Source organism: Dipodomys ordii, unplaced genomic scaffold (assembly GCF_000151885.1).
Source record: "Dipodomys ordii isolate 6190 unplaced genomic scaffold, Dord_2.0 Scaffold43, whole genome shotgun sequence".
Classification (NCBI taxonomy): Eukaryota; Metazoa; Chordata; class Mammalia; order Rodentia; family Heteromyidae; genus Dipodomys; species Dipodomys ordii.
The window spans coordinates 2,704,323-2,716,487 of NW_012267259.1; the positions used below are offsets into that span (position 1 = coordinate 2,704,323).

Sequence of the window (12,165 nt, forward strand, 5' to 3'; positions counted from 1 at the left end):
TTCTGCTTCCACTTCCTGTGTGCCCTTATCAGAGCACTTGTTGAAGGTTCTTTGATTTTTCTGTTGCTTTAAAAAACAAACTATAATCTGCCTGTATTATTTTCTTTAGGGGAGTAGTATTGGGGTTTGAACTCAGAGCCTTGTGCTTGCAAAGTAGTCTACCACCGAAGTCATGTCCCAGTCCTTTTTTGTTGTAATTAATATTCAAGTAGTGCTTTGTGTTTTGCTTCAGCTGGCCTTAGGCCAGACCATTATATCCCTACCTATGGCCTCACATGTAGCTGGGATCACAGATGTGCATCACCAGGCCCAGCTTATTAATTGAGGTGGGGTTAAGACTGATATTTTGCCTAGACTGGCCTTGAGCCATGATCCTCCTGGTCTTGGACTCTGGAGTAAATAAGTTTATTCGTATGACCGATTCACCCAGCTTCATTATATTCACTTGTATCCTCAGGGTTTGGTATTGTGACTCAGACTTATAGGGAATTGCTAAAAGGTAAACACAACTGTATCAGAAATTGATTACTCGAGATGATCTTTTGTCTCTTCTAAATGTTATTTTGTAATGAGTGCTACAGAATTTAACAGTTTTAAGATGTTGAAACCTGTAATGCTAGTGGCTCATGACTGTAATCCTAGCTATTTAAGGAGGCTGAGATCTGAGGATTACAGTTTAAAGCCAGCCTGGTAGCAAAGTCTTTAAGATTTATTCCAATTAACCACCAAAAATCCCAAAGTGGAGCCGTCCCGCTCAAGTGGTAGAGCACTATCTTTAAACAAAAAAGCTAAGGGGCAGAGCCCAGGCTGAGTTTAAGCCCCAGTGTTGATACACACAACAAAGAAAAAAAGATTTTAAGACATTTTATTTTTATCTTCTGTTTTAAAATAACACAAATTTTGTCATTCTAACCTTTCTTAAATGTGTTGTTCAGCAGTGTTAAGTATGTTCCCACTGTTGGACAGCCAGTCTCCAGAACTCTTTGCATCTTATAAACATGTACTTCTATACTCATTAGACAGTAATTGCATGTCCCAGCCGCACCAGCCACCATCGCTTTCTTCCTCTGAGAATATGACAGTTCTTGGTACTTCCGATAAGTGGACCATTTTCCTTGGCTCAATGTCCTAAAGGCTCATGCATATTGTGACAGGTTTTATCCAGAGAAAATGAGGGAAATAATCTAATCCTCTTTTTCCTTTAAATTTCCCTTGATATACTGTGTGTGTGGTACCCAGATATCTAAGTGAACATTTTAGTATTTCATTGCTTTTCTTTTTAGATTTTTGATTGTTTTCCCATAGTATTCACTCCAATTTTGTATTCAAAAATCTATTTATTTTATTTTTTGTCAGTTGGGGCCTGGACACTGTCCTACAGCTCTTCAGCTCAAGGCTAGTGCCCTACCCCTTGAGCCACAGTGCCACTTCCGGCTTTTGTGGTACTGAGGAATTGAATCGAGGGCTTCATGCATGTGAGGCAAACACTCTACCACTGAGCCAACTTCCCAGCCCTCAAAAATCTATCTTTTATGATGAGAGTTTCTATGGTTTTGTAATGGTGAAGGTATTGTAGAAATGTTGTTGGTAAGAATTGCTTTCTTACACTTGTGCTGAGCTTGATTTTTCCTATATGTTACAGGAGTTGCAGGTGCTGGCAGGCTTTTTACTCCTGAGGTAATCAAAGCCATGGCATCTATTAATGAAAGACCTGTAATATTTGCATTAAGTAATCCTACCACTAAGGCTGAGTGCACACCTGAAGAGGCCTATACACTTACAGAGGTATTAGTCAATGATAATCATGTGACTCATTGAATCTGTTATTTTCTATTAGATTATTACTTACACATTCTTGCACTTAGTGGTTTTGCTAGAGATTGCCATATGCATCCTTGGGTCACCAAAGTCTGATATTGATTGCTTGAACTGGTTCTGGAAAGCTGCTACTTTACAACTCCATCTTCATGCCCCCAGGCTGTCTGTATTACTGTTGCTTCTCTGTGTGTTTTAAAGTCAAAAGACACTTATTTTTATAGAGAAAATTTTCATTTAGACTCACCTACATTTAAATCTCTTGATATATATTCCTTCTATCTATGTCTCTAAGATCATTTTCCTCCTACAAGTTCCTACCAGAACTTCTTAAGTCTGAATTCTCCTGAATTTTTTCTTTTTTTTTTTTGTCGGTCGTGGGGCTTGAACTCTGGGCCTGGGCGCTGTACCTCAGCTCTTCAGCTCAAGGCGAGCGCTCTACCACTTGAGCTACAGCGCCATCTCCGGTTTTCTGGTGGTTTATTGGAGATAGGAGTCTCACGGTCTCTCCTGCCCAGGCTGGCTTTGAACCACGATCCTCAGATCTCAGCCTCCTGAGTAGCTAGGATTACAGGCGTGAGCCACCAGCGCCCGGCCTCCTGAATTTTTTCTTATTTTACCTTCACTTCAAAGTATATTTTCACTTTGCTTAGAAGTAAAATTTGGCAGATACTTTGGGGGGTTTTTTTGTTGTTTTTTTTGTTTTTACATCTTTATTAGTTTTTAATATATTTTTATTGTGAAAATACTGTACAGAGGGGTTACAATTACATGGGAAAGATAATGAGCACATTTCTTATCAAGCATTGTAGCCTCCTGCTTTGTTTCCCCTTCCCGTCCCTTCGTATCCTTCCCCCCTCTGCCCCCCCCCACCAAAGTTGTAAAGTTCGTTTTTCGAGACATAAGGACTTGTACATCTCATTGTTGCAATGGGTCCTCCTGAGATACTTTGTTTTTAACATTTTTCAGATACTGCTTTGTTGTCCAGGCTATACAACAAAGAATACTCATGAGTCTTAAGGTATAATATTAATTTTCAGGTTTGAGAAAAGGAGAAAACAAAGCAATATATAAACATTGAAAATGTTACATGATCAGGTATTGTGGCAGTTGGTTCTATAGTGTTGTTTGGAGATACTTCAATTTTCTATACATGATCTTTTAGCCTAACCTGTAGATATTGTTATTTTAGTAAATTCTTAAGTGATAGTAGTTATTTCAGTTACTCTTTATCATTCTAAGATAAAATTATACTGTTTGAGCAATGTTATTTTTCCTGGCTCTGACTTATTTGGGGGGAGAAAGAATATTTAATACATAAAAGATTTTGGGGCATTTAGGAATCATGAAGATGCAAATAACATTTATTATATGCCATTATAAGGCCTAGTACTAAGATCAGATGAATATAAGAAGTTTGAAGCCTTTTCTTTGTTCTTTTCTCCTGGATTTTTGTTTTTGTTTTTGCGACAGGTCTCACTGCAGCCTGGTATTTGGGATCTGCTTGCCCCAGCTTCTTGAGTGCTGCAGTACAGGCCTATGCTACTCTTTTCCTGTGGTGTGATGATACCACATGCCTCATATATAAACTGATTCCTGAGGGGAGATATATCTTTGTAGTGAAACAGTGTAACATTCATGAAGTATCTAAAAATATTTCAGCCTTAGTTTCTGATTTTATATTATTTTATGTGCTTGAACTGGGACTCTAGGCCTCGTGTTCTTTCTTAGCTTTTTCACTCAGACTAGGTACTCTACCACTTGAGCCGCTCCTCTCCTTCTAGCTTGTTGGTGGCTAATTGGAAATAAGAGTCTACTGAGGCTGGCTTTGAATCACTGTCCTCAGATTTCAGTTTTCTGAGCAGCTAGAATTACATATTTGAGCCATTGGTGCCTGGCTTTTAATCAATGAAATGAAAATGATAACAAGCACAGAAGGTCTTCCATGAGAGTTAAATTAACTTGGGTAACACCTGTAAAGCTCTTGGTACAGAACCCAAAATAACAGATGTAGCATACATGATAGTAATTAATTTTGAAATTTCCCCCTTCATTTACAGGTGTTTATATCAATCTTTATTATTTGGAATGGTATTTATACACCATTTTAATTTTACTAATCATTTTAATTTTACAAAGAAAATAGAAGTTTCAAGGTTTTAAAAGTTGATTAATGAGCATCATTCAATTTTATTTGAATGCATTCTCTGCCTAAAACCAGCCTCATTCCAATAGAAGGATTTTAATAGGAAGGTATGTTATATAATAAATGATGCCTGTTTCTGGGTAACTATTTGTGTAATTGACAACAGGATTTAGCTCTGAATTCACCTCCGGTTTTCTCATGTATGTAAAGGAACAAAGTTGAAATGGTTTGATTTCATTAGTAGCAAAGTGATATTATTTTAAGTAACAAAGCTGATACTATTTAACTCATCAACAGGGAAGATGTTTGTTTGCCAGTGGCAGTCCATTTGGGCCAGTAAAACTCCAAGATGGAAGAGTCTTCACACCAGGCCAAGGGAACAATGTATATATTTTTCCAGGTAAATGCCCCCATTTTTTATGTTACAAGTCAGTAGTCAATTATATGAAAGTGCTTAATGGAATTTTTTGGCACTTAAGGTTCAAATGAGCCACAGTGTTCAAAGAATTTTATTATGACTATACAGGGAAACTCAATTTAGCAAATCAGCTTGTTCTTTTTTCTCAGGATATTCGTTCATAGCATTAACCAAACTTGTTTTTATTATAGAATTGAAATGGTATATGGTTCATTAAATGCAGAGGAACAGAATGGCATAAAATTGCTTACCCCTCTGTGTTTCCCTTACTACCTCCTTATCACAGTTCTCACAGGAAACTCCTGTCAGTGGTTTGCTCTGACTTTTTCTGGTCAGAAAAAAATCAGTCACATCCACTTAATTCCCTTTGTCCAGATTCTTCTAAATCCACCATACATAGGAACTTGCCTCTGAACTATAGGTCACAGTGCACACAGGCCTAAATTGCCTCTCTTCCCTGTCTGCTCACTTTGTCTTACTACTTTGAGCTCTCTAGACTCTACTTACTTTTATCTTTATATAACCTACTTAGAGATTATGATAGCAGTTTTTACAGTTTGCAAAATGCAAAATAAAATCTGTTGTTTAGCTTTCTTCTCATTGGTAGCTAATATTTTTTTGAGTCAAGAGTCTCACCCATCTTGGTTAGTCTCGGTTAGTTTCAAACTCCCAGTCTTCCTGCCTCCACCTCCCTATTGGTGGGGACAAAGGTTTTGACTTTGTGTTTTACTGTTTTTTTGTGCTTTGCCTATGGGATTGTGATTATTCAAAATCATGATTTATAAGAACAGAAAATTTCATAATAATACTAATCTAATCTCCAATTAGACTGTAATTTGATAAATATACTAACACATAATTCTGTATCACTAAGTTTCTGAGACTTAAACTCTTTCAAGTGTATGAAATGTAAGGAACTTTCATTTCTTGTCAGCTCTCTTCCTTTCTTACTGATTTTAGTCTGCAGCTAACTATTTCTTCTATCCCTTCTTCTCTCTTCTACATGGTAGACTAATCTACTCCATTCTCTGTCTTCTGTGAATGCAATGTGTATATTTTTGAACAAGCTTGAAAAACACAAACACTTTCTGAATTTCTACAAGTCTGAAAATAATGTTATTTTGTCCTCTGACTTGACAGTTTAAGTAGAGATTTGTAAAGTCACAGTCAGTGTCCTCAGACTCTTGGTGACTTTCCTTTGGTTTCACTTTTAGTTAAGTCCAGCAGAGATGATGGGAAACTAGCCAATAAGATTCTTCTTCCTTTACATGTCTAAGGGTTTTTCCTTTCCCATAATCTTTCTTTGTAAATTTCTAAAATCATTGTGGGATGCATCTAAGTTTGAGTTCATTGCCATTATCATACATGTCTATGACAGAATAATTTCATTATAGAAACATCTCTTCATCTTTTCCTATGGAATTTATGTCAAATCATGGTTGCATTGGGAGTTCTCTGCTACTGTATTGACATTATTTATTTATTTATTTATTTAGTGCTACTAGTGGGGTTTGAACTCAGGGCCTGGGCACCCTCCTTAGTTTTTTGCTTCAGGCTGGTACTCTACCATTTAGCCTAGCTCTACTTCTGGATTTTTTTCTGGTTAATTGGAGATAAATATCTCATGGATTTTCCTGCCCCAGGCTGGCTTCAAACTGAGATCCTCAGATGGCAGCCTCCTGAGTAGCCAGTATTATGGGGATGAGCCACAAGCACCCAGCTTGACTTTTAAATGTTAATTCACATTGTTGCCATGTCTTTTTTGTTCTGGGGGGCGGGGGATGGTAATGGGGCTTGAACTCCAGGCCCCAGCTCTTTTTCTGAAGGCTAGTGCTCTACCACTTTGAGCCACAGTGCCATTTAATTGGAGATACGAGTCTCACCAACTTTCTTGCCCAAGCTGGATTTGAACTGTGATCCTCAGATGTCAGCCTCCTGAGTAGCTAGGATTACAGGTATAAGCCACCAGTGGCTGGCTGCCTTGTCTAATCATTTTTATCTGATAATGTTAGAGACTTCTATGGCATTTCTTCCTTTCATCCATAGCTGTTCTTTTTTTTTTAAGTACTTCTAGTATTTGTAAATCAATAAGCTATTTAGCTTGTGAATATCCTTGTGCTTTTGTATATTGCCTTCTCCCTCTGTAGCTATGATTTTCTGTTGGCACCTGACATCTACAATAGAAACTCTTTCATCATCAATGATTTCTGTCTAGAAATGACAAAAGCAATCTGATTGTACTTAATAGGATTTCCATGGTATGAAGGTTGATTTTTAGCATGCCTTTTTGTGTCATGAAATCTGGCATCTTATTATTTCTATACAGTAGTTTTTAAATCCTAACTTTATTGAAATTACTAGCATTAACAAATACCAATATGAAAAGTCATCTGGTAGTGCAGCTAAAAATAGACCTACAAGTAGGAGATTTGGCTTTGGGTCTTTATATGAAGAAATTTAAGACCTCAGCTCTGATAATGTTGGAATTGCCCATCTAGTCACTGGTAACAACTGAATCAAGTGAAAAATAAGAACAACCTTTAAAAAGTCAAAAGGTTCCCGGCACTGGTGGCTCACACCTGTAATCCTTACTACCCAGGAGGCTGAGATCTGAGGATCATAGTTTGAACTCAGTCCAGGCAGGAATGTCCATGAGGCTCTTTTTTTTGTTGGGGGGGCCTGAACTCTGAGCCTGGGCCTGAGCGCTGTCCCTCAGCTCTTCAACTCAAGGCTAGCACTCTACCACTTGAGCCATAGAGCCACTTCCGGCTTTTTTCTTTTTGCTTATATAGTGCTGAGGAATTGAATCCAGGGCCTCAGGCATGCAAGGCAAGCACTCTACCACTGAGCCACCTTCCCAGACCCCCCATGAGACTCTTATCTCCAGTTAATCACCAGAAAGTTACAGGTGGAGCTGTGGCTCCAAATGGTAGAGTGGTAAGCTTGAGCAACAAAGCTTAAGGATGGCACCCAGTCTGAGTTCAAACCCCAGGACTGATGGAAGGAAGGAAGCCAATTATAAGTTGACTCTTAATAAAAGATTAGGGAAGGACTTGTGTCCTGAAATTTTACAATTGATAGAGAATGACTTGTTGACTTGCATAATGTCTCCTAGCTTAGAACACATGCCCGCTTGCTGTTTAGAGTGAATTGAAGAAAAAGGATTAGGGAGAGAACTCTAGTTAAGCGAGCCAGCATTTGAAGCAGTTTTGTATTACATATTCATTGATTAGGAAGTTAAGTGGCCAAGAGGCAAAACTATTGTCATGGAAGAGGAACAATACTGGCACCTCATTCAAATCTGACACCTGTCAAGATTCTGGAGAACATTCTCCCAACCTTGGCTGAAAGCCTACAAAACAGCACTTTGAGCTGGACGCTGGTGGCTCAAGCCTGTAATCCTAGCTACTCAGGAGGCTGAGATCTGAGGATTGCGGTTCAAAGCCAGCCCAGGCAGTAAAGTCCGTGAGACTCTTATTTCCAGTAAACCACTCAAAAAACCAGAAGTGGCGATGTGGCTCAAGTGGTAGAGCGCTCACCTTGAGCTGAAGAGCTGAGGGACAGCACCCAGGCCCAGAGTTCAAGTCCCACGACTGACCAAAAACAAAACAAAAACCCAGCACTTTGGAATGCAGGTGTGCTTGACAGCAACAGAGGCTCATCCAGAAAACCCAAAGCTTCTGGATTGCCAGTGCCCAGCAGAAACCAACAAAAATCTCTGAAACACACTATCTTAGTCCTTGAACCATTTGTATTAATAAAGTTGCAGAGTTTTGAATTCCCATTTCCTGCATAGGGAACAGGAAATGCTTCTCTTGTATTTCTCTTTACTTTTAACCCTGTTATCCTAAATTAAATCTATTCTAAATTTTTAAAAAAAAGAAATCTGCAAATACAACCCCTGTTAAAACTAAAAGACAAAATAAGTCATTTGAAGAGACATGACAACATAAGCCAAACCCAGTAGGAACCACAATAAAAACAACTGTGTTGAAACTTTACATCTAAGTGCTATAAAACAACTATCTTTATTGTGTTCATGTCAATAAAAGCCAAACTTGAAAACTTCAGTTAAAAGTCAAAAATGGCCAGCTGTGGTGGCACATGCTTGTTATCAATAAGGAAGATGAGTTCCAGACCACCCTGGGTTAAGAAAAAAAAAGTCACAGTTGTAGAATTGAAAAAGAATACTAATATAGATCAAGAATTGAGTGACTGAGGTTTATAGCAGATTGGATCAAAGAGAATCAAGTGGAGGAGGTTATGTCAGAAAAAAAACGAAGGCAGAATGAAAAAGATAAAAAGGGAAGTACAGAAAAACAGATAAGAATACATCTTTAATTGTATTTTTAATTAAAATTGTAGAAGAAAGTGACAGTGAGTCAAAAACAATGCATACCTCCTAGCTGAGAGTATGTCAGAATTGATAAATGATCGTAGCTATCCAAGAAACTTACAGAAACCTCTGCAAGCAATCAACACTTCTGAATCTCATTGTGAGGCTTAGAAAAATCATAGCGTGAGCTCCCAGAGCAGGAGCATTTCCTCCAAAGGGGCAGCTGTGAGATGGACATTCTCCCCTACAGCAGTAAGCTGCCAAAAGGCGGTGGGATGGTTGTTGTGGCTTGCTTACAGGAAATACATGCCAGCCCAGAATTCATTGCTCAGTGACAGCATTTCTCAAAAATTAAGGCAAATTGAAGACATATTCAGAAAAATAAAAAACAGAATTCACCACCTCCAGACTTATGAAAGGCAAAGAAATCATGTTACTTAGGCAGAAAGAATATCATCCCAGATAGAAGCTCTGAGATATAAGAAGTCATGAACACAGGAACTTGAGAATGTGTGGCAAATCAGAACCCATGTGGTTTACAGAGAACAGAACAGTGATGAGGTAGTTTTTTTTAAAAACGTAGAGATTAAATGCACAACAAAGCTTTTTCCATTATGTAGAATTAAACTATTATGAGAGGGTGTGTGAACTAGCAGGAAAACATGAAAAACTAATGAATGGTGTTAGGTACTCATGGCTCATGCCTATAATCTCAGTTACTCAAGAGGAAATTAGATTGGAAGGACCCACCACTGAGTATCAAATATAGTTGAAATGCACCTCAAGGAACGGTACTATGAAATCCTGGAACATCAGATACAAAAGTCAAGCTACATACTTGTAGGTGTAAAAACAAAGCACAGTTGTCTGATGAGGCTTTAGGCTCAGATGAACATTGGATTTGTCACTAGCACTGGACGCTAGGTACCACCTCAAAGTCCTGCAGGAAATTTTCAAACCAGAGTTCCAAACCCAGAATATGGACTAAGTAGAAAGATGTAAATAGACATACCAGAAAGGCAAGGTTTCAAATAATACATCTCCCACAAGCAGATTTTTAGACAAACACCAAAGAACCTGCCCTGCCAGAGAGTTAACAAAACACTGAGAGGAAGAAGGGGAATTAGGAAATGATTCTGAAGGAAACAGTTCCCATGCTGCTAAAAGAGTTTCCAAAATGACAGTCCCCAGTTGGAATGGAGGATCACCTGACCAAATTGGAGCTCTAACAGAAGAGGGAACACCAGCTAGCCAAGATAGAAGATGGTTTAGAAAACTGAAGAATGAAATAAAATGCTAAGCACAAAAAAAGTCAAAGTAAATGGAGTAAGAGGGCAATAATTAACGTCAGGGGAAACAAGTTTTGAAAAAGAAGGCAATAATCATGATACAATGTTAACACATGGCTCAGCTGTGAATCACATATGAGATCATAATATAAACATTGAACAGAGACTGAACCTATTGTATCGGGAAGAAAGAGAAGGCTGGAAATAGGAAAGAAAACTAAATATCACAAAAAAGAGTGATGATCTCTAGCCCCCACCTCCAACCCCCCAATATAACCAAATTAAATGTGAGAAATATTAAAAATAATAAGCTAAAAGAATTTAAAGTAGTCGCCTCTATTGAACAAGTAATGGAGGGTTAGGGATAGTCTGTGGAAACTTGTGGGGGGGGGTTTTCATACACATACACACAAACTAAAGTTATTTCTTTAGTGGATAAGAATTGTAAGTTAATACAGATAATTTAATGTGAATTTAACTCAGATTATGTTTTCTTCTGAGATTGTGATTTGGTGAATAGGCATTTATTTGCTGTAATAGTAGTTTGGCACCATTTGTAATTTTTTTCTTCTAAGATCTCTTTTTTAAAGAAATATTTGTATTGTTATTATGAAGGTGATGTGCAGAGGGGTTACTGTTTCATAATTCAGGTAATGAGTACATTTCTTTTTTAGATAGTATCACCCCTTCCTTAGCTTTCTCCCAGTTTTTTCCTCCCTTCCTACCTACAAGTTACATAGTTCATTTTCACCCTAGTGTCCAAGGAATACCACTGCTACCTTTCTGCATTTGTAAAGTAGCTTTACCTAATTTCTTAAAATGTGTTCCAGGTGTGGCTTTAGCTGTTATTCTCTGTGAAACCCGACATATCAGTGACAGTGTTTTCTTAGAAGCTGCAAAGGTAAATGTTTCAAATATTGTTTATTTTGTAAAGGATGAATTACAAAGATGAATGGATCTTCAAAGCAGAGAGAATAGGTTAGATTTGCTTTATTAATGGAAAGGAAGTTAACTGTCTATTACTGTGTCTATGTTTACAGATGTTTATAAACTGTGAATCCTTTTGTATTCACAGCATTTAGACTGTATCTGTATTTTATAGACATCCATATCTGCCTGTGTTGGTGCGTACATGTGTACATACACATGTATATGACGGTAGCATTGTGATTACACAAGTAAACTAGAATTCTTTCTCTGTATTTAATGGGCAATACTGAAGTTTGGAGTACTGACCTCAGACTTCACAATAGGAATTCTGAAACATTCCAGTTAATACTAATACTAATGTCTGTTTTCTTATTGGCTGTTGGTATTATGCCAGGCTCTGTGGGTACCAAGCAGAATGTATCAGTAAGCCTTTAAATTTCTTTATTGTTTAGTGGTGAATAATTCTAATTCCTGTAGTGGTCCAGTATATTCCTGTAAGAAACGAGCATTTAATTATCTCTTTTTCTCTAATTTTTAAAATTTTTCAGTTAAACACTAATAAAATTCTGTTTTCTCTTCAGGCACTGACAAGTCAATTAACAGATGAAGAGCTAGCCCAGGGGAGACTTTACCCACCACTTGGTAATATTCAGGAAGTTTCTGTTAACATTGCTATTAAAGTAAGTGACTTATATGTCTTCACATATATGTTAATAGCATCTTCTTTCACAAATAATACGAGTCATTAGAAATAAATTTGAAACATTTCAAAGTGTACAGAGAATGGCTAGCTTCACTCTTTTCTTGTTTGTTATCACATGCAGTCACTTGTGCCTAGTTTTGCAATGCATTTAAACACTAACTGAACTTTTCCATTTAATAATAAACTTTCCTATGTCAGTCAGTAATTATTTTCATATCTGGCCATTAGTGCTTCATTTATATTATAGTTTATTGTAATTATTTCTCTGGGGTTTTTTTGTTTTGTTTTGTTTTGTTTGTTGGTGGGATATGGGGCTTGAACTCAGGGCCTGGGCACTATCCCTGAGCTCTTTGCTCAAGGCTAGCACTCTTACCACAGCTCCACTTCAGTTTTTGTTTGTTTGTTTGTTTTTAATTTATTTATTTTTTTTTTATTTGTGAACATACTGTACAGAGGGGTTACAATTACATGGGCAGGATAATGCGTACATTTCTTACCAAGCATTGCAGCCTCCTCCTTTGGTTTACC

At 37.6% G+C, this 12,165-nt stretch overlaps 1 protein-coding gene across 1 annotated transcript in view; it reads left to right on the forward strand.

Moving 5' to 3' along the window:
* Positions 1-12,165, forward strand: part of Me2 (malic enzyme 2, NAD(+)-dependent, mitochondrial) — a 45,735-nt gene that overhangs the window by 29,412 nt on the left and 4,158 nt on the right. Inside the window, exons 11-14 of the mRNA XM_013018970.1 lie at positions 1,643-1,785; positions 4,259-4,361; positions 10,835-10,905; positions 11,516-11,614. Of these exons, the coding sequence (XP_012874424.1) occupies positions 1,643-1,785; positions 4,259-4,361; positions 10,835-10,905; positions 11,516-11,614 (416 nt within the window). The remainder of the gene's footprint in view (positions 1-1,642; positions 1,786-4,258; positions 4,362-10,834; positions 10,906-11,515; positions 11,615-12,165) is intronic.